We start from the raw sequence: 23,110 nt of genomic DNA, 5'->3' as shown, positions 1-23,110 counted from the left end.
TTTACCTATGATTTAACACACTGAATATTCTCACTGTTAGAGCTGTATTCACCCTCTCTGTAGGTTTATTTTTCACAAACATATTTCTCAAAAGGCTTTTGCTTGCTACACAACACTGTTACTCTGTAAATACTTATTCAGTACTATACTCCATTACACCACAAGCGTTCAGCTACAAGAGTTCACACCAAACAACCTCATGCTAATCATTTGATAATGTTCTGTACAGATGTGCTGAGGGCTTGGGCAGAGTGCAGCTTAAAGGATTTTTCACAGGCCTGGGGGAAAGGGTTTGGGTGTTGTGGCAGAGAAATGGCCTTAATACACCACACTGAGCTGGGGAGGTTGGTAGTCAGTGTTCTCTCTTTCTTGGTGGCTGTATGGAGAAATGTACGCAGGGTACACAGAATCTTGTAAAGCCTCAGCACATCTGTCCATACGTGTCCGCTCCTACCGTTTACATCCAGTGAAGTCCATTCAACCAACCTTCAGTCCAGCCACTTATCTGTGCATCAACCCCCGTCCCTCGTTGTGTTGTAGGTGAGTGTGCTTTGTTGATCCCTCTGTCACAGCTGTCTCACTAGGCAGGCTCGTTGAGTGATGCAGAGGGGAAGAGGGATGTTTGGCAGAGCCTCCCCACAGAGGGTAGGCAATGGAGAATTCACAAGACCAGATCCAAAGCTGCAGGAGTCGACAGGAGCTATCAACTGTCGGGGGTCAACTGGGTCTCAATGTCCACTCTGCAGATGGGGCATTTCCTGCTGGTGGCCAGCCACTGGTCCACACACGCCTGGTGGAAGAGGTGCATGCAGGGTAATCTCCTACGGAAAAAACAGAGGAGACATGGTCAGAATTTTATGTACTTCATTAACATATCAAAGCAGTCGGTAACACTTTATTTTACAGGTCTCAAATCCCGTTAAACAAAGTGTTACTGCGCTGCTTTGTGATAATGTGATTTTCAGGCAATTAGTTTTTATTGGTTTATTCGTCTTAAGAGATAGAATTTCCTCTACCGAGAAAGGAAAACTTAATTCTTAAAATTATCTGAGAAAAGAGTATCATCATATTTGCAGATACATAATATTCACTCGAAAGCAACAATTTTGCACAAGTGTAGATTACAATATAATATGGAAGATTAGAGAGGTCAAATCTTTCTACCTGTAAAACAAACGCTAATCAATTATTTTTGATGATTGTTATATTTCTAGAATTAAAACTTATTATATAGTATCAAGTAATTCATTTATATTTGCACTTTGACCTATGTCATACAGCCATTGTCTTGAGGACATTTGTTTTTGTCTACGTTACTTTTTCCTTTTTTTTTTAGCTTTAAAGAGTTAGCTAATTAGTCAATTGATAGAAAATCAACCCACAAGTATTTTAATAACCAAGTAAATATTTCATTCATTGATTCATTCAAGCAAAAATGCCAAACAGTCTTTGACTACAGCTTCTCCAGTGTGACGATTTGCTGTATGAAAGTAAAAGAAATCTCTTCAAGTTTTGGACAGTTGGTGATTTAATACAAGCAATATGAAAATGTAATTTTAAACGTGGCATTTATTTATAATTACCTGAAATTTCATAGACAAAATAATGAATCAGTGAATTGAGAAAATAATCTGCAGATTAATCAATATTGAAAGTAATAAATTGTTGCACCCCTAGCCTGCTTTAATGAAAAAATTATAAATTGTTTGTTATTCGATTTTCTATGTTTTTTGTTCCTATTTTTTAATATTTCTTTTTTCATGTCAGATATTGAGTTTCATCTGTGTTCATGAAGTTAGTGGACTGTGAAAACACAAGTAAGTGACAATGCTGGAAGTAAGATTCATATGTTGTATTTTCTAAATATAATGTCAATAAACCTAACCAAACCAAAAGAATAGTCACAACAGCTGGATGTAACAGCAGTGGATACTCTGCTTAGTTACACCAAGTTGAAGGCCTTTAAATCTTTGATGTGCATGTGATTCATGGGTGCTGTCGTGTTAAGTATCCAGATTGTGTCGAGAATAGACCCAGTTGTCTGGCTGTGGTTCACATTTGGCATCAGAATGCGTCTCAAGTGACCTCTTGTGATCAAATTTCACTTCACAACTCACATTTGATTTTATCTATGTGAAACTGACTGCTGCTAAAAATGCACATTTACTCTTGACAATGAAGTTGAAGAGGGAATTTGGCCTTTTAGTCAGGACTTCAAAAATTTTACATTCACATATTACTAGTTGGTCCTTCAGGAACATATTTGCAATAACACTACAGTACTAGTGCCTCCCCTGACTGACTTAAGCCAGTGCCTCTTTGGAAGCCAAAAAAAACATGAACATTTTTTATCAACCAAAAAGAAGAAAGGTGCTTAACTTCCAAAAAAATTGAGGTTAAACTGCCCAAACGAAGAGTTTTTGTGTCTACCGCTGTAATGATAGTGAACTGGAGAGCAAGATAGGCTTCATCATATTCATTTATGACATATTTTTTGATTGATTGTGATTGCCTTGCAAGGATCACAGGACACTTGTTTGGTTATTGTACCTTCATAAATCAGATTCTTTCAACTCCACATGCCCTCCACATTTTCTCCTTGGTTATGTGCGGTGGCGATCACATGTGCATTGATGGCGAAGTATGTCTCAATGCATTGTTATGCATTTCCATGTGTATTTACACCTGTCCACTTATGATTATATCACCTAAGATGCATTTTGGGTCCAGGTGTAACCAAAGACACATGCTCTTCATACAGTTGTGTTTTTTATCTGACTGTAACTTAGAAGAACTAGACAAAGCCTAGAACAGGCATGAATGATGAATGTTTGGAAGAACAGACAGTTTATGGATATCCCATCGTAACAGGCTGCATGAACAATATATTTGGCATGCAGATGTAGCGCTATATCTTACCTCTAAGAATTTATGTGTACAGTCTCCCTGAACATTTCCCTTGAGCGCTTAACATATCACTGATCTAGAAACATCAGACCCTAGAAAGGTTTTCACTTGCTTTTTTATTCGTGCCTCCTTTTTCTTTCTCAGAGAGTAAAATAAACTTGCTTTGCCACACAGCCAGTTAGACAGATCACAACACTGGACACACATCATAAAAAGTGCGAAATGCTAATGTTGCCTTCTGGAAGTATTTTCAAGATGAGGTGCTGGAGGAAATCCCGTAATAGGATTTTTGGACCTGATGCTTTGAACTTACGTGGCAGAACCAATTTAGGGTTAAAAACTGCTGAGACCCGATGGCTGCGTGTCCGTTCTGACAGAAAGCATTGTGAATGTATTTAAATTAGGAAATGTGAAGACGTTTCTCTAATGTCTAATCAGTAGGAAAAGTGCTGCCTGGGGAGGGGGAGGTTTTCCCAAACAACCTTAAAAGTACATTTTAATCACAACACAAGTCCACACGCTGAGGAAATGAGACATCACATAATTTCAGTCTCATTTCAATCTAAATCCTCACCAGGCAAGAAACAGGAGGAAGATCTAGTAATTACCAATAAACTGAGCACTGAAATTTCATGGCAATCCATCGAAAAGTTGTCAGGACATTTCGCTAAAATACACAAATGTAAACCTCTTTGTGGTATTCGAGGAAAAGTCAGGGGATCACAAGAGTCTGTTGGATAAATGGTTTCGGAACCATGCGTATCTTTACAGAATTTCATGGCAATCAATCCAGTATATGTCAAGACATTTCACTAAAATCCAAGGTCCTGATGACCAAAGTCAGTAGTATTATCCTCTAGGGATCATGAATGTATGTACAAAGTTTATTAGCAATCAATTAAATAGCTGCTGGACCGACTGACAGACCATCCAGAGAGCCGTGTCGTTAGCTAAAAACTGCATGTAGCTGAGGAGCAGGACAGGTACAACAAATCCCCCAGGGGACAGTAAATTGTATGTACAACTATTATATTCACATTTGTATAACCAGCTTTTTTGCCAGTGAAAAAGCAAAAGATAAATAGATGGTTTTACCTGACATCCTCTCCATCCTCCAGCATTGACAGACAGATGGTACACTTCTCATCTGTGTCCAGCTCCTCATCATCCAGACACATCTTCAAGTCCTGGGGTATTCTCTGCAGAGAGAAAGGCAAACAGACTTAAATTATTAAAGCGTGACGTGCAGCTGCGTGTTATGTTTATGCCATGGGTGTCTCTGAGTCAGCCAAGAAAAGAAGAAAAGAGTCACCTAATCATGCTTCCCAGAGAGAAAAAAATAGACATCAGATGGAAAAGACTCAATTACTTCCTCTCACTCACAATGTACCAAATGATCTGACACTCCTTCCAGAGTATCTGGGTCATATTCAGTGCAGACGGTTTTTCAAATTCATTCCACGCACATATCTGCAGACAGCTGGATGAGTCATCCCTCGCCTTGAATTGTGCACACTGCAGACCTGTCTCACTAATCTGCTAACGGAAATTAGTTTGACCCTTGAACTACTGGGAGAGTCGTGACCCCCTTACAACTCTCGTCTTCACTCTTTGATCCTCTCGAGCAAGTGCTGCCCTTTCCCATTCCTGTCTTTCACATCTAGCTCAATTTATTTCTTGCCCACTGCTTCTTCTGTACCACACACCACATCAAATAGATTTACCACTTGGCTAGAGAGTAGAAAGCTGACCATTTTACCTTTTTGTACTTATGGGGAAAAGTGAATCTCTCTATGGTGGTTTGGACCGCCCCACGGTTGACACTGCCCAGTCTGTCTTCCAGCTGCAGAAGCTCCTACAGAGGAAACACCACATGGGCATGTCTTTTAATTCTGGTTAAATACAGGAGAAAATGATTGTTTGTAAATGCTTGCAGAGATTTACAATATTTGCATTTGTGTAAAAAATATTCAAATGCAAAAGACAAATATGTGGACCATTGTGATATAATGAAATTGGTGCTTCAAAGAACAGGAAAGAGCCTCTCAGAAAACAATTGCATCTTGTTCAAATGAAAACAAATGTCATGAGATTAAAGATTGCTGCACCATTTGAGGCATCTGGAACCCAGAGTAACTGGAAATAAGAAAATCAGTTACACACTCAAGCCTGTCCAGTGCATTGGTCACAGAGAAAACAATGATAAATTTGTGTAGACTGGTGTGTCTGCTAAGGAGAGAGAGAAAGGAAGTGGCAGCACAAACCTCGTAGCTCTCTCTAACAGCAGATGCATGGCGGGAGGGGTTGAGACTCTGCAGAGCCAGCAAGTGCAGCTGGGGATATGGGTAGTTTCTGATCTCATGGACAACCTGGAAGATGACAGATAAAAGAAGCAACCATCAGCTCTGCAGCAGACATCAGGAAAAGAAAACAGGTCACCCCAGGTTGCTAGGTATCGAGATTAGTCTCAGAAACCGAAATCCATAGGAGAATCGCTGGGAGTTCATCAAGACAAGCATGATTGATTGTACTGAGGAGGAGGAGGCTCACCACTTGTGTTGAGGCATTGTTTCTTGGGAAGTGGTGCATCCTAGGAGAGGTCAAGTAGTGCTGATAGTGCTGCGGCAGCGGATGGATGTGATACTGGTGGGGGGGCAGTCCAGCATCTACACTTAGGTCCCTGGACAGAAACCGGAAAACAAGTCAGTCAGTGACACACAAGTCGTAGGCTGTGTCCAAAAATCACTTTTGATTTCACCATTTTGTGTTTTTGAGTTTGAGTTCTAGCTTGATTTCAGCTATTTGAAGCTGCAGTACTTGAGTCCAGTTGGACCTGGTTTTGTGCACGTTTTCACCAGGTCGTGCTCATTGTAGTCAAGAAGTGCATCAGAACATTTCTTCAACAACTACTATTCACAGTACATACACATAGGGAGCTACTTTTCCAGCTTATTTACTTTCTATTAATACAAGGCTATTTAGATCAAATATCTACTGCTTCCTAATAGAATTTCTTCAGAGAAATTACAGAGATAAAGCACCATACAACTCAGGGATTTAATAACCAAGAACTTGTTGGAACACTTTACATACCATTTCCCAAAACACAATTATTTTCTGACATTTCCAAAAAAAATATCAGTGATCTACATCAAAAGACACAGTGTTTCCAACATGTCTGGCATCTATTTTACAACTTACTTTTGACCTCGGCTGTGATTTTAAAAAATAAATCCTTTTTTTCCAGTAGAATTCCCAGAAATGGTGGATGTATGATGTATCTTCCACATATTTTCCAGTCAGACATGTCATAATATTAAGCTCTCTTTCTCTCTTTCATTTTTTTTCTTTTATATATTTGATTGTTTTAACTTTTGTTTTACTCTAGCATTACAAAAAATAACTACTGTGAAACTAAAAAAATATTCCATTATTACTTAAGAAACTGCTTCTGCATTAATGTTACATTTAATGAGAGTGTACAATGTTTGTTACAAATTCTATTGACAAATAACAGTGACAATGTGCTTTTCTAACAAATAAAAAATAGCTGTTTGCCTCTGTGGCACTGGATAGTGTATAATCAGAGGCATACTGCTTACCAGTCTGTGCCCTCAGCCAGGTAGCGTGGCTGCTGCACCACAGGCTGAGGGGGGACATGAAGTGGGGGAGCAAACTCGTACCCGGGCCGCAATCTGTGGGGCTGGTGAGGAACTCTCTCTGGGGTGCGTCTACTAAGACAAATAACCAAGCATTTGAAAACATCACTTTTTTTTCCCCACAGGAAACAGACATTGCCTGATATGATGCCACTGCAAAATCATAATCCCTGAACAGTCTGACTGAACCATAACTGAAAACTAAACATTTTGTCTTTTGTCTTTCATGTACTGTAAATTTCCCTGCACACCGGTGTGGATACCTGGAGGGTGGCAGGATGTGTCGGTGCTGGGCCTCGAGGATCTGCTGCTGGAGGAGGTATTGCTGGTGTAATGCCTGAGGTAGGAAGGGAGGGGCAGGGATGTCCTGGAACTGGGGAGCGGGCAGGGGATTGAGGGGTGGGTGGAGCGGAGGGCCATGCTGGTGGCCGGGAGGGGCCAGGTGGGGGTTAATGCCTGACTGTGGCTGCCCTGGGTGGGGCATGGGGAAGTCCATGGGCAGCGGAGCCTGAGGACCTAACTGGAAGTGCCGGCAAGAGGTAGCATGGCTGTGCTGCTGCTGCTGCTGCTGCTGTTGCTGTTGCCGGTTGAAATGGGATCCTGTGGAGGATAAGGAGAAGTTGTCAGGCACCTGAAGGGAGAGATTAACTGGAATTAATTGTGGGTGAAATGTGGTGTCACTGTGTGTGATATAGCATGTTAATGAAGCCCTACCTCTTACCTAGGGTGAAAAATACTTCTGTGGGGGTGGGAAAATGATGGTTACCACAAGTACCATGAACATGACAACCGTTTTCGGTCCTGCACACAAAACGTGAGCTTTCATTTCTTTAATTGCATTTCCGACCTCTGGATCGACTCCTGGTCTTCTGATTCACAGACAAGCGAACTGGATCAGAACAGATGAAATCTACCAATATGTGGTCTTCAACGCAGCTCAGTTCTTGTAAATTCTGCAGCTGACAGCAGGTCAGTGCACTCATGCAAGTAAACCTTTAGTGCCAGGCTGTCTGTTAAGAGATACATTAAACTGTTTAGGTGCCAAGTCTCTATATATACAACCTTAAAGAACAATTCCTTCTTTCTTAAAAATGACACCAGGCAATAAATTCACATTATGCATCTTTCCTTTACTGAACTGTTTCTTTGTGTCTTACAAATACAGTATACTGTAGCGCTACTTGTTCTTTTCCCATATGAACATTCAGGAGTTGAGAGGAAATAGCTTGAATGCTTTTTTTACTCTCTCCAACCACAGCTATTTGGCAACTGCAGCGAACAGACTGCTGTCGAGACTCAACAGGGAGAAAAAGACAGGCTAGCTTGTGCTGTGGTGCAATATGGTTTTAATACTGTGCTTTGGGCTGAAAAAAGACCTTTTTGATTATGGAAGGACTGAGACACTGCAGTAACAAATTTAGCTTTGATTAGAAACTTTTGAGGAAACCCTGGCCAAAAGAAGCCATAATAGGCTTGCAGTGGAGCAGGATCCAACATGCTGTGCTCTGTTATGTCCGTTTGGCAGAAACTGAAGCAGTGAATTTTACAGAAACCTGCCAGTTTAAAGATTAAAATTGTGCAGTTCTTACAGAAGATGCAAAAATCCAATACGGTTTGAGTTTAATCTGCTTTGACAGTGTAAAAGACATGACGAATTCTGACGTAAACAGAGGAATTTTTTTTTTTTTTTTTTTTTAAATCATGAGGAAATAGGCAAAGTCTACATTGCATTTACTAGGAGTACGCTTGAGAAAGGCAGTATGATTTTAAACACACCCAGGAAAGATAAGCAGCATGACTTTCCAGCAATATTTTCAGCGTAACAGTTCGTCAGTGTAGCTAGGGAGACAGCAGATGACCTTGCTGCCATGGGTCAAAGGCTCAAGTCTACACTTTAAGTAGCACACTGCGTTTTCAAGCGTCTCAGTGAAAACGATCACCATGAATGACAGCAGATAGACTCATTCGGGCCCTGTGATGGAGGAAGCGTGGAAATCGTCTATCTTTGTCACAGCGGGAGAGGAGGTGGGTGGGGGGTGGAGAGGGGGCAGGTAGGGACAAGGGAGAGGGAGGACAATAAATGGAAATCAGCAAGAAGCACACTGAAGGTTAGGAAAAACACTATATTCTTTATTGAAAAATATTAGTATATGTGGAATTTGTGTTTTTTTCTTATTTGTTTGTAATAATAGTATAAATCCATGCAACAAAAATAAACAACATAGACTGAAGGCAAGGCCCACCATGCTCCATATAGGGTTAAAAAGAACAAAAGCGGCATCCAATGAGCAGACGTGTTGGCTACAGCACATGATTCCAGTACAGCAGGGTACATCTTTACTACAGAAAGATTACATTGGATTTTCACTAGTCAATGTAGAAAAACAAAAACCAAAAATTATGAATCATAAATGTGACCATGCATTGAAAGTACTATTACCAGAACAAAAGGTAAAGAGAGACCACAACCAAACAATAAAGACGTTATTACTAATAGAGGATCTCTTTAGCAGTGCAGGAAAATAGGCATCCCTGTGAAATGGATAGCATTTTGGCCTTATGTTAGTGGGGAAAATTGGGAAGTGATGAACCACCAGTGCGCATGTTTTGCTTACTTAAATGTTTGGTTTCATTTGCCCATTAAAGGGCAAACAGCCCTGACAATTCAGTGTGATTCGAAGCTTGAAATTTGCAAAGGGAACAAAAGGATTACACAAAAATGGAGACAGTTATGGCAGGTTGTTGTGTGCAGGTGCAGTGTACTTTCAGTCATTTCAAGGGATCATGTTACAGCATTTGCTGAAATGCTGAGTTTAACAATAAAAATGGCATGCACGTGGTTCCAATTTGCATGCTTTTCTTTTTTTTTTTTTTTTAATCGTAGGTCATTTCATTCACGTACATTGCACCTTGTGTGAAGAGAAGGAAGATGAGCCAAATTCTGGTGTTCAACAATGCAGTGCAGTATTTGAGATCATGCAAAATGTATCCACTTTACAGGAATTTACAGCATGTTGTCTATCAAGACTGGATGGGAGGTACACAATGACATTCAACTGATATCTAAAAAGGAGCTAAAATGTTAACTCAGTGCTACAGCAATTTGACAGAAAAAAAGACAAAAAGGTGCTCTGTTCTAGGTGTTAGCTATTGTTTTAGTCTGCTTAACATGGAAAGTCTATGGCTGAATACATCTTGGGAGGGGGTGCTTTTTAATACCAATGTCGTCTTCTGATGGAAAGAGGAAATGAAGAAGGGATTCACAATACAGCTAAATGCAGAGAACAGGCAGAGGCCACGCCACACCACACAGCAGCAGATGATCATTAGCTACACAATGGGGGGGACGACAAAGATCTGATAAATGCAGAATGTAGAGCCAGCCTCCATACTATGAAACAGGGAAATAAGAACAGAAATAAAAGCACAATGAAATCACTGATGCCACTGTTATAAAATTAATGTTACACTGTAGCTTTATCATTGTTTAACTGTGACCGCACACTCGGGTCTTTTTTGCAATTCGGCAGCTTCAAACAAACAGCTGCTGAATTGCCAATTAGCAAATAAAAGAAAAGGGCGACTGATGCATTGATGGCTCAGAAGTCCACGCTCACCGGGCAATTGGCCATCTATCGATTAGACCGTTGGCCGATTGACACGGATAATAATTAGTGAAATCACGGTGGAAAAAACGGCGAGCGCTAGCAGAAGCAGATGATCTTCAAATGACATCATCCAGGCTCAGATAAGCTGACTGGCTGGAGAGGCTACGTCTATTTTGCGGTATTTTTTACAGTGCAAATACAGGATAGCGCCTTTTGGGGGGGTGGGGAGGATAACAATGCATCGTTATGTTAGTGAATTACAAGTCGCACGAATAAAATGTATCCCATGTTAAAATCGGTTGTCTATGTGGGGATGTGGTTTTGACCGCACGCCCCGTGCATGTGGAATCCTTTGTGAGAAATGTTTCCGTTCCAAGGTATAGCCTGAGCCAAGAAGCCAGTTAGCTTATCTTCAGCGGCGGTATTTGTTTTATAATTAGGCGTGATTACACCCGGCAAACTACATTATTCGGTGATTTATATTAACTCCAATGAATACAAGTTAAAGTAGTATCACGTTTGGCGAATAATTTGACCGTTAATTATTAAGCTAGCTAACGCGAGCTAACCCAACGGCTAAGCTCCAGCTAGCTAGCCAACAGCTGCAGTGAATATTAAGATAAACAGGGCACATGTTTTGGATCGATATGAATATTAATACCGTACCTCTGTTTCTTACTGAGCCGAATACGGGAAGAACCAGATATCCGACATGCACTAACACCATCCTGGGATCCTTATCTTATGATTCCGCTGGGTTATTCGGAGAGATAGAGTAGTAGTAGCCCATGCGGATCTACATTCAGGCGGTTGGTTGTTGCTGGCTGGCTGGCTAGCACCACAGGCAAACCAAACGGATCGACTGTCTGACTCGCCTGGTTGTCGTTGACAAAAGCAGACATGTCATTTGATGTCCGGAGCAAAAGAGGGCGATGTTGCGGCGCTACAAACCCCAGCTGGAAGTATCTCTGAAGTTAAATTCACAACGTAAAGTTGTTTTGTCTTTAGATTTTGAGAAAATTAGAATCAGGAACCATTGCATGCGCAATCCGGTCAAAGTGTGTTCTTTTTATATTGATCAAGTACTGGGTTATCAAGTAGTGGGTTATCAATTGAACTTGCATCTTATCTGCAGCAATAGAATTCAAATTAAGCATTAATTATCAATGAATCCATCTGCTTTATAAATGGTACCTTATCATCAAAAACTGGTATATGTAAGGTATATGGTTTAGCCCTAAAAATCAAACAAAGCCATTTAATATACTTACAATTTTTTTTTATCACGAATTAATAGGGCCATATGCAGATTTTGCTTGCTTCTATTTTTTGTTTTCATCACTGTTTCAATATATATATATATATATATATATCCAGCTTTTAATATTTTGTCCATCCATTTGCATACCTACATACAGTATTATACAATAAGTTGGGTATTTGCAAGTCTTGAAAAATCTTAAGCATTGACAAAATTGCAAGTCAAGTCAAGGTACTTTTTATTTATATAGCCCAATGTCACAAACAACAATTTGTCTCATTGGGGCTTAACAACCAAAAAACATTTAATGATTCGTTTTTTCTCAAACTATTTATTTGTTTTATGTTTTAACCTTTTAAAATACACCATTACAACAGTGGGATGCTTTGGCTGTGGTAGCACTACTGTTTTGGTCTCTACTGGACAATCTTCAATCTTTGGTTCATCATCTCTTATATTCATTCTGACTCTGGTTGTAAAAGTTAAAGAGTTACCTTTCAAAGGGGACTAGGGTTATGGCTTAAGAACAGTAACCTTTTTTTCATTTTGGTGCATTATTTTCAGGCTTCTGTACAAAAGCAGGGGTGTCTGTCAAGGAGTTATTTCAGAGTACACTGAGAACCTATGCAAACATCAATAAAAACTGGAAAAATTGAGATGTCCTTAGACTTAATCAGTAGTGTATATTAACAATAATAAATGCATCAAGAACATTTCCAGTTCGAGAACATTTACAACACATTTACAAAATTTGCAAACTGTCCTTATCTTGTTTGTGATCAACTATTTATGGGGAAATATCCATATGGAAAGAGAAAACGTTTTGTTGAAAAAGAGACCTGATGGCTGTATTGTAATTATTAAAAAAATATATTTTCCTCATATATGCATCAATGAGGTTAAGAGAGGGGATTTTAAATGGGTTAGGTTGCACACTTACATTTGATCATTTGGCAGATACTTCAGTCCAAAGTGATGAGTTACACCATGGGAAATGGAGGACTCGACAAAGTTAAGGCCCACCATCTTAAGTTCGGAAATACTGCTGTTTTTTCTTTTTTTGTGTGTACTGGGTGCCACTTTCTGATAAGACACAATTTAAAGGGTTTATAAGCTGTAATTAAAGGATCTGTTAATTGTTTATACATAATTTCCATATGCTTTATAGATCAGTCATAAGCTACTAATTAGAAAAAAGTTTTGGGTCACCATGCAAATGTAAAAGTTGGTAAACCATTAATAAGAACTTAGAGTTTTGCATTTTCTAATCAGTCATCAGGTTTGCAGTTATAAATGTTAGTATGACATTAATAACGCATACTACATTTCTCAATTTCTATTGAGCTATTAGCAAACATTAGTTAGTCACCTGCAATTTAATGTTGATAAATCATTATTAATTATGCATGTTTTTGCACTGTGGGAGGAAACTGGAGCACCTGGAGGGAACCCACATGTGCATGTGGATAACATGCAAACCCCACACAGAAAGGCCCCAGCCAGCAGGTTCAGACCTTCTTGCTGTGAGGCAACAGTGTAACCACTGCTCACCGTACCGCCCTCTTTCAAGTAACAGCTTAAAACAGATTTCCCAACAGTGTTGCCTGTTGGACATTTGGAATGAGAAATAATTGTTATGTATAGTATTTTTTCCTAATGTGGTCCTTTATTTTGTAGAAGTCCCTTATTATTTTTATTTAATGTAGTTCTGTTTATCTTGCCTTGAATTTTTAGGAGAGGTCTTTGTATAAGCTTGTAGTTTCCTACCTTTCGTGCACAATTATATCTTTTAATGTCCAAAGAAATTAATAAGTTAAAAAAAAGTGTTTATGAGCATTTTCAAGTAAGAATAAGTTTGATAAATAGTTTTTAAGCTTAAGTAGTTTATAGTCTAAATGTGGGCCCAGGTTTGTCCAAAATAAAGTTCTAGTTAAAAAAAATATAGCGGCCAGTGTCATCTCCCTGGCGACAGGTGGCAGAGTTGAGTCGTAAAGAAGGAAATTTTACATCAGTGTCACATAAATAGAAGAAGAGTCCATTCAGCCATTACATTCACCCACGGGCAGCGGTGGAGGACAGGTCATTAGCAACCCGACAAAATGCTATCCGTGAGAGTTGCAGCAGCTTTGGCCAGAACCCTGCCAAGAAGGGCTGGATTTGTAAGTATTTTACTTAAAGAATTTATATGCGATGTGAAAGATGCAGGAAGTTTGTTTATCATCAGTGTGAACCTTGTGGGCGTGAAGGGTAATGTTAACGTCACAGGCCCCTAGCTAACTTGTCATCCACGTATGAATGCGACTCTAAACGCTACTAATCTGTCCTCGTTCACATTTCGTGCTAATAATCTTGAAATTGTTTATTTAAACGTGTTTGTGTAAGTTGTCCTTGTGAAGCGTCAGTCTTCGTACTGCAGCAAGCGACGCTAAAGTTAGCACGCAAGCTAATGCTAGCTGCCAGCTAACGGCTCATTCAGCCACGCTTTGAAGGTCAGAAAGTCTGACAGCGGATGTCTTCCCCGCCGCAAAAAGTTACACCAGCTCCGCTATTAAAGTGCACTTTGGTTTTAGAAATCGTCGCTGCAGATATGTTCAGTGCAGTTTTACTTGCAATCTACGTTTAATTAACTCCGTCTGCCATTGAACACAGGTGTCCAAGACTGTACCGGCCGCCTGCGTTGGGGTCAACCACCTCCACACACACAGACCATGGCTGCAGAAGACAGGTGAGAAAACCAAAAACAACACGACAGAAACTTTATCCTTCACTTCTGTTCAGCATCCAAAGGTGATTGATGAAGGTCATTGATGATACTATGTTTCCCTGAGCCTTTCTTGGTGACTGCAATGTCAGATTCACAGAAGAGCCGTTCGCAGGTGTACTTGTCGAAAGTCATTGACAAGACAAACCAGCTGCACAGTGTTCCCTTTTAAACAGCCGTTTTTTAGGAACACCTAGCGAAAAGTAATGTAGTCTAACACAGGAGTCCTGCAATAAATCCTAGCTTCATGATGGTTATAATGTTCAGTTGGTGTTGAAACTGTTCAAGAAAGGTGTTGATTCTGTGTAATAATTTTCGGGTTAGTGTAGTTTGTATTGCTGTTGAACTACATTATATGTAATGGTGTATGTTATTTAGCCTACCCTTTTGTTCTAAAGTGGGTCGACAACATAATAGAAACACTTGTACTTATAATGCATATAATACAATACAATATTAATACAACAGCATCACAAATTGCGGCCTCCAATATGGCCATAAAGTTGAAGTTATGGTGTATCATAGTAATGGATACTTTATTTATCCAAAGGGAGAAACATATATTGTAGCTGCACCATACAACCAAAAGGTTAAAACCACAAGTTAAATGGATTAACCTGGGAGGCAAGAAATGTCCAGATTTAACCGTACAAAATAGGTTGATAAAGATTATGGATATACAGATAAACAGTTAACATTTGTGCACATTGTAAATGTAAATATATGAGTATACAGACACCAGAATGTAGTGTAATGGGATTGAAGTCTAATGGGCTAAATGTCTGATCAGGTAGTATGATTTAGGGCATTATGCAGATAGTTTTAAATTATGCTGTTATGAACAAAATCCAATTGTTTTCTAGGTTCATATCCAGATACTTGTAAAGAGATCTCTTTCCTTTTAGTTTTCCTTTTTTTTTTTTTTTTTTTTTTTAAATTAGAATTAATCTTGCCCAAGACAAGATTTTGTTGCATAATTTGCATGAATGAAGGAAGTTTCATATTGTACGTCTTCTTTTTCACAGGCACAGCCGAGGTGTCTTCCATCCTGGAGGAGAAGATCATGGGAGCTGACACCTCTGCAGACCTGGAGGAGACAGGGCGTGTGCTGTCCATTGGTGATGGTATTGCCAGAGTGTACGGTCTGAGGAATGTCCAGGCAGAAGAGATGGTGGAATTCTCCTCTGGTCTGAAAGTAAGTCTAAAAGGACACTGTTCTGCAAAAAGAAAAGCGACAAAAAACATGTTGAACTTTTTCCTGAAATGGAGGTTGAAAGTAACACAATGTCTTGAACTTGTCTTTTATTTTTGCCTTGTATGCTAAACTAACAGCAACAATTAATTTGCTAACAAGTTGTAAAATGTTTTTTTTCTTCCAGGGCATGTCTCTGAACTTGGAGCCTGATAACGTTGGTGTTGTGGTGTTCGGTAATGACAAGCTGATCAAGGAGGGTGACATTGTGAAGAGGACTGGTGCCATTGTGGATGTTCCTGTTGGTGAGGAGCTGCTCGGCCGCGTGGTGGATGCTCTGGGAAATGCCATTGATGGAAAGGTTATTTGAGATATAATTTCTTTTTTAATGAGCAGTAAATCAACCTAGATGAAATTTAATAATGATCTCAAGATGACTTCTAACTGGGAGTTGTTAAAACATTACTGTCTTTCATTTATTATCATATTATGTAGTTTTTTTTTTACTTTCAACCACTGAATCTAATTCTCAAACTTGATGTCTGTTAATCAACAAAAAACTCTTGTTAAAATTTACACCAGTCTTGGATAGGCTTGGTTAAAACACAAATGACAAATGTCCACTGTCTCCATATTGGTAAGCATCGACTTGTGTGGTGGGAAAGAGTCAACAAATGAAGAACCTGAAAAATTCTTGCTCTTTTTTTTTTTTTCTCTGGTTAGATAAGTTAGTTAGGTTAATAGCTGCATATTGATTACCTGAACACCAGTTATAAAATAGAATGTCAGCTGTCAATTTAAGAAAAAAAGAATGAATATCAGAATTGTTGCTTGTTTTCACTGAATAGATTTATTGACCATTTAAAATATTCATATAACAGCAAATCTTAAAAATACTTCTTCTCTCAGGGTCCCCTTGGCTCCCAGACCCGTAGGCGTGTGGGTCTGAAGGCCCCTGGTATCATCCCCCGTATCTCTGTGAGGGAGCCCATGCAGACTGGAATCAAGGCTGTGGACAGTCTGGTGCCCATTGGCCGTGGCCAGCGTGAGCTGATCATTGGTGACAGGCAGACTGGGTAAATGCTCAGTAATGGGGAAATGTTTTTGCTGTGATTTGGGCACACTATCATTAATCAAGAGAGACTATAGCTTTAAAGGCTTTGAATATTCTTTCAACTAACTGGGCATTTTCACTCTCCAGCAAAACCGCCATTGCCATTGACACAATCATCAACCAGAAGCGCTTCAATGATGGAACTGATGAGAAGAAGAAGCTGTACTGCATCTATGTTGCCATCGGACAGAAGAGGTCCACTGTGGCTCAGCTGGTGAAGAGGCTGACTGACGCTGATGCCATGAAGTACACCATTGTGGTCTCTGCCACTGCCTCTGATGCTGCCCCCCTGCAGTACCTGGCCCCATACTCCGGCTGCTCCATGGGAGAGTACTTCAGAGACAATGGCAAGCATGCCCTGATCATCTATGATGATCTGTCCAAGCAGGTGAGGATAAGTTTGCTGTGGGAGAGTGACACAACAAAAATTCAATTTGTAGCTTGAAATCACAATATAAAAAAAAATCAATAAAGGTTTCCTGTAATTATAGTCAACAAAAGTTGGAAAATATTTGAGTATCACTAAGGAAATTTAAACAGTATTCTTAAGTGCAGCCTCAGTCAATTAACTTTTCCCCTTCTATCAGGCTGTTGCCTACCGTCAGATGTCCCTGCTGCTGCGTCGTCCTCCTGGTCGTGAGGCCTACCCTGGTGATGTGTTCTACCTGCACTCCCGTCTGCTGGAGAGAGCTGCCAAGATGAACGACAACTTTGGTGGCGGCTCCCTCACTGCCCTCCCCGTCATCGAGACTCAGGCCGGTGATGTGTCTGCCTACATCCCCACCAATGTCATCTCTATCACAGATGGACAGGTTTGTCTTGAAGTTGTCCTCAGCTGGTCTTGATAGTGGTTTGCCCCATTCATAAAATGTTCTGTATAAAGCTATTGTTATACTGGCTATCTTGATCTGTTTGCTGCAGATTTTCTTGGAGACTGAGCTGTTCTACAAGGGTATCCGTCCCGCTATCAATGTGGGTCTGTCTGTGTCCAGAGTAGGCTCTGCTGCCCAGACCAGAGCCATGAAGCAGGTAACATCTGGCTTGGAAACTTGTTTTTTAAAACCAGGCATCTGCAGTCTCTACATTCAAATTTAAAAAAGCATTCATCAAGTAGGAGGCTACAGTCACAAACATTTTCTAACATTTTATATTTATTTTCTTTCTACCTCATAGGTGGCTGGTACCATGAAGTTGGAGCTGGCTCAGTACCGTGAGGTGGCTGCCTTCGCTCAATTCGGTTCTGACCTGGACGCTGCCACCCAGCAGCTCCTGAACAGGGGTGTCAGGCTCACTGAACTGCTGAAGCAAGGACAGTACTGTGAGTGTTTGTTTTTTTTTTGTGTGTGTTTGTTTTTTACAATTTCCTCTTCAGAATACATTTTGCAACAGCAACTATTAAATTTCAAGGAAATTATAAAATTGAAATGTTTGGCTGGTTTTGCATGTCTCTTAAAGCAAATTTAGACCATTAAACTGCTTCTGACCTTGCTCCAGCTCCCATGGCCATTGAGGAGCAGGTAACAGTCATCTATGCCGGTGTCAGAGGGCACTTGGACAAGATGGAGCCCAGCAAGATCACAAAGTTTGAGAAGGCTTTCCTGCAGCACATCCTCAGCCAGCACCAGGAACTGCTCGCCGCAATCAGGTGAGATTTTTATTTATTTATTTTTTTTTTTTGCCGAAATATCTTTGAATGACTCTCGACACACTTGGACCACAAGTTAACATGGGTATTTATTGATTTTAAATGACATTCATTTGACTTTGCCCGCTTTGTATTTCAGGGCTGATGGCAAGATCTCAGAGACATCAGACGCTAAACTGAAGCAGATTGTACTGACCTTCCTGTCCAGTTTCGAGTAATGGATAGCACTTGTCTTGTTCTTCAGTGAGCTACCTGTTTGTGTCCCCATTAATGCATATATATATATATGTGTGAACACACTGAAGGCCAAAACCTCCATGTACAGATTTCTCCAAATAAAATTTTACAACCCTACTGTGCTGTAAAATTGTTCTGATTGTGGGCTTAACCGCAGTAAGTTTAGTGTCTAGGTTGGAGCCCTCTGAGCAGATTTCACCAGTGGCAGAAGAAAAATAACTAGTGAGAAAAACAAACAATACTTTTGTTTAAACACATCGAATGCATTTTTGAATTTTTGTCGGACTGTTTCATTGTACCAAAATGTAAAGGTAACAATGCACATACAAGACTCATCTGTTGTTGAGTTGTTCATAAGAGCATTATGTCCAAGAGGATAAATTAATGGGTTTAGATTGACTTGACAAGTATCGGTTTGCTCTTCACTGTATTCAGAGTATGAAAAGAGTGAAGTGTAAGCCTAGTTTCTCAACTATGTTTGAGATGATGGTGTGACATGTTTGATACTACGGTAATAAATTCAGTGACTCGGTCACAAATCAAATCCATCTTGCATTGTCCTGTCTTATGTCTTGTTGAGACCTTTAGAATATTTATAGTGTTTTGATCTCCGTCTTCAAATCTATATTGCATTCCATAACTTACAGTGCATTTTTATGCACTTTATATATTTGAAAAGGAATTGAGGCTTTTGTATGTTTTCCATAAAAGATGATTGAGAATGTCCAAGTAGGGCTGCAACTAATTTATATTTACTTATTTGGCAGATGCTTTTATCCAAAGCGATTTACAAGTGAGGGACATCACTAAAGCTTATTACTTTATATTATTTCAATTGCTAGTTATTTTGTCCATGAAGTGAAAAAATGCTCATCAGAATTTCTCCTCATTTGAGAAGCTGGAACCGGTGAGTGTTTTGTCATTTTGCTTGAAAACTGAAACTGAAAAATTAATCAATTATCAAAAAAAGTCTCAGCTCAGTTTCTAAACACGCAACCTGATACTTTTAAAGCATATACTGCAGCTTAAGATCATTTAGTGCAACCTTTATACCATTCATGGCCAGCAGGTGGAGATAGATCCCACTACAGAAGACTGAGCCACTCAGATTAAACGTCAGTGGTGGAAGAAGTGGTCAGGTCTCTTCCATAAGTGAAAATAGCAATACCACAGTAGAGAAATACTCTGCTACAAGTAAGAGTTATGCAATCAAAAATATTACTTGAGTAAAAGTACAAAAGTATTATTGTCATAATATACTTAAAGTACCAAATCTAAAACTACTCATCATGCAGAAAGGCCAATTTCAAAATAATGGATATTATTGGATTATAATTATTATTATGCAATAATGAGTACATCACTCAATGTTGCAACTGCTATTTAAACATGAGTCTCTGTATTTGGCCTGAGTTGCTAGAGGCACCCACAATGGTTAGGTACAATCAAACAATTGGTGGGTTAAAAAATAACCCCTCCTCTGGGTAACTATGGTACGGTAGAGGATTAGGATTAGGGCCACATGTGAAAGTTTAGAATTCTGACTTTAATCTCAGAATCCTGAGAAAAAAAGTCAAGATTTTGAGATGTAAAGATTTGTGACGGCCAAAGTTAGCAGTTAATGTTATTGAAAATATTATATTTTATCTAGATATTAAAATTTATTTTATTTTATTTATTATTTTTAAATTGTTTGAGGTCAAATTTAGCATCTTAAGTTATATACAACGCTTCATTTTAATAGGAAATGTATTCACAACAACATTTCATTTGTGATGGCAAGAATTAGCAGCTAATGTTACTGTCACTCAATATCAACCTACCATGAAATCCTACCCACCATTTGTCTTGCAAATCCAAGCCCAATTTTGCCAGTCGCTATTGGGCCCCGAAGTACAAAATCTCTATTTGTTGGTGTCATCTAATACAAGAACAACGTGAAACAGATACAGCTATCAAGTCAAGTACTTCTCTCTGGATTATTCCATCTGAAACTTTAAACTTTACTCTCTCCCAGGCCAAGTTCAAGACCACTTAGGGCCCTGTTTGAATCCATTGTTTACTTTTTTTTTTTTTCTTATTGCCTCATGGGAGCCAGACAGATCCTTGTATGGGGTTATCATGTCATTGTCTTAAGTGAAGTGTGTGTAAGGAACATAATAGTGTAAAGAAAATTAAATTAGTGAAATAAGATAATTGTTTCAGTCACAATTCTTTAAAAGCTGTCATTGCACACTAGACTCTGAGTTGCTTATTTGTTCAGCAGCATCACTGCTTGGCAATAAAGTGGGACATGTGACTGAGAGTGAATGGAGCTGCTCTCAATAGCAACTATTGTCGAGGTCAGCGTGACAACAAGAGAGAGCTCTGTGGAGCAACAGGCAACATGATTGGTCAGATTTCAGACGTTTGGAAAGTAAAAGCTGAGCAGTTTTTCACTGGCTAAACAGACTTGGAATCATGATGCAGTGTCTTTGAAGTATTCATGTTTCTAACTTCCTTTGTGATATATACAAGATACATCTTAACATAGTTTGGTAGTAGTGTCTTTTCTTTAAGTAGTTTCTTGCAATCTCTATTATCTCTTTATTCATAGCATGCATACCTACAGTTTCAAATTAAAAAGCTTGGGGGAACCATTGTCTGATAAGTCACCATGTATTTAAGATGAACATAAATGAATTTATTAATGATAAATGCGTCATTTACAAATGCTTTATAGATCAATTATAAGCCATCAATAAGAACAACTTTTGGGTTGCTGGAAAAGGGTTACAGGACATTTGCACTACAATCTAACAGCTTATTAATAACTATAACTACAGAGTTGGTGTGTTATTGTACCACCTTTATTAATCATTTATTAACATTTATAGATCACTGACTAACTTTTTCTGATGGCATTTTACAGCCTGAGAAGCCCCTTACCCTTTATTAATGGCTAAGTAAAATTTGTGACTGGAAGGGTCTACCATATTAATTTAAGTGATAGTTATGTTGGAGGTGGATTTTCCACAACTTGGCAACCCAAAATTTTTTCTTATTAATGGCTCATAAATCATCTGTAAAGCATTAGTAAACAATTCATAAATCATTGATAGAGCCATTTTAGAAAGGGTTTGTAAATGGCACCTTATCAGAAAGTGGTACTGTGCTGGAAAAGGAATCTACAAAATACCTATTCATGTTTCTCTATGGTAGCACTGTGCATCAAATCCTTTGACAATGTATCTTAAATGTGAACAAAGAAGTGCTCTTATGCTACTAAATCAAATTTGCTCAATAGTGGTCACATCAACACATTCCTGAAAATTACATGTTGATGTATGCGTGACTGTCTGTGAATGTCCGGCTTGACAAGTGAGTGACTGAATCTTAATGGGAACTGAAACTGAGGAAAACCTGAGTTTCAGACAAGGTAGACAAGGTTTCAATAGGGTGAAAGAAAGCTCACATATTCAGGGAGCAGTTTGGAGTTCGTCTTCAAGTTGAAGTTAGAGACTGAAATGGGAAATGGGACCAGGTTAGTAGTCTGTTAGTTATACCTACAAATGAAATCAAGTATTTTGAACATCACTACCATAAATTTAAGTTGAATATTCAACCTTTTCTGCGTTCCACAAAAGTTACTGTTGAAGTTGTTATAGCCACCATTTTGTCATATCTTTGACCAAGCAAATATTGACAGACATCTTTTAAATAGTGTGCAAATAGCCATGTTCAAGCTTTATCTTTAGGTAATCTTTTATTAAAGGTGTTTCATGATGGATGATTTATATTTTAGTAGAATTTAGGTTCCCTGTAATCAGTTCACTGCTAATCAAGCTAGACAATAGCTGTCTGAGGCAAATGAAGATTTAAAAAAGAAACACTTGGATTGCCTCATGTCTCACCATGGTCTCCATGACAAAGGAACAGGTATGCTCGCAATACCTTGTCATCAAGAGTACTATCAGAAGTTTATTAATATGAAAATGTATGCAGCAAGACAAAGTCTAATTAGATCATCTACTCCATGTAGCAGTTCAACCTGCTTATTCATGTTGATGACAGCTTATTCATGTTCAAGATGACAGACCAAACAGCTACAGATAGTTGATAAACTAAAGTTGAAATTGATCAGTGTGCTTTATTGTTGTTGTCACTGTGTTAAACTTCTCTTTAGCCTTGATCTCTCAGCCACTTTAATAGGATTTAAAGTCTAAAGCAGATCCTTAACCTGGGCAGTCACAGCCAAGGATCAGCGCCTCTCTGCTGACAGGACTTTCCGTGGGTGAAGACGAGGTGACCTTAGAAGCAGCAAGAGTGTGCGATGCTAGTCTGTTTGTTAATGTGCTAACTGGTGCTTAACCTTCATATCCATGATACCCGTGATAACAAACAAACACGTTTTTCCACTGACGTCAGAGGAGGCATCCTTACATTTGCATGCTTGTGGTCTGTCTATACAAACAAAGCCACTGAAATTGGGCTTTTGTATGGTGAAACCTTTCTTTCAGGTCTGCATTTCTGAGACAGTTTGGTTTCTGATTCACACTCTTGGTTTCTCTTCCTTGCCTAAATACCTGACTCTGCAGTCTGTGTATTTACTGGAAAAACACAAATCAAATGATTCTACTGCGGCAAATGAGTCTACACATTATGTAAAACGGGAACCTTTTACCATTCACTTTCATTATATATGCCTTGTATTCTCTATAGACAAAACACACAGGAATCATTTCTC

General features: G+C 39.2%; 2 protein-coding genes across 6 annotated transcripts; one reads left to right on the top strand and one right to left on the bottom strand.

The window, feature by feature from the left end:
* On the bottom strand, positions 1–11,075 carry LOC111230924 (E3 ubiquitin-protein ligase RNF165-like). 5 transcript variants are annotated; one of them, XM_022757821.1, is made up of 9 exons: positions 10,836–11,075; positions 7,051–7,197; positions 6,857–6,969; positions 6,510–6,638; positions 5,458–5,587; positions 5,172–5,276; positions 4,667–4,762; positions 4,003–4,106; positions 1–821 (listed from the first exon to the last, which is right to left on the bottom strand). In XM_022757821.1, the coding sequence occupies exons 1-9, from the start codon at positions 10,899–10,901 to the stop codon at positions 704–706; spliced, it is 1,008 nt and encodes a 335-aa protein (XP_022613542.1). In that variant the 5' UTR covers positions 10,902–11,075; the 3' UTR covers positions 1–703. The 5 variants fall into 5 exon arrangements, 4 of the variants coding, with proteins under 4 accessions (XP_022613542.1, XP_022613541.1, XP_022613539.1 ...); XM_022757820.1 differs by having other exon boundaries at positions 6,830–7,137; XM_022757818.1 differs by having other exon boundaries at positions 6,510–6,641; positions 6,830–7,166; positions 10,841–11,075.
* A 2,398-nt stretch (positions 11,076–13,473) lies between these two features.
* On the top strand, positions 13,474–18,928 carry LOC111230893 (ATP synthase subunit alpha, mitochondrial-like). Its single transcript, XM_022757781.1, has 11 exons — positions 13,474–13,594; positions 14,085–14,160; positions 15,222–15,391; positions 15,576–15,749; positions 16,298–16,464; positions 16,590–16,890; positions 17,090–17,314; positions 17,424–17,531; positions 17,676–17,820; positions 17,997–18,147; positions 18,287–18,928. Exons 1-11 carry the CDS (start codon positions 13,535–13,537, stop codon positions 18,363–18,365), a joined length of 1,656 nt encoding a protein of 551 aa, XP_022613502.1. The 5' UTR covers positions 13,474–13,534; the 3' UTR covers positions 18,366–18,928.
* The last annotated feature ends 4,182 nt before the right edge of the window (positions 18,929–23,110 follow it).

Source organism: Seriola dumerili, unplaced genomic scaffold, assembly GCF_002260705.1.
Source record: "Seriola dumerili isolate Sdu_G_001 unplaced genomic scaffold, Sdu_1.0 BDQW01000290.1, whole genome shotgun sequence".
Classification (NCBI taxonomy): Eukaryota; Metazoa; Chordata; class Actinopteri; order Carangiformes; family Carangidae; genus Seriola; species Seriola dumerili.
Note: the sequence above shows the minus strand (reverse complement) of the source record. Positions and strands in the feature narration are given on the sequence as shown.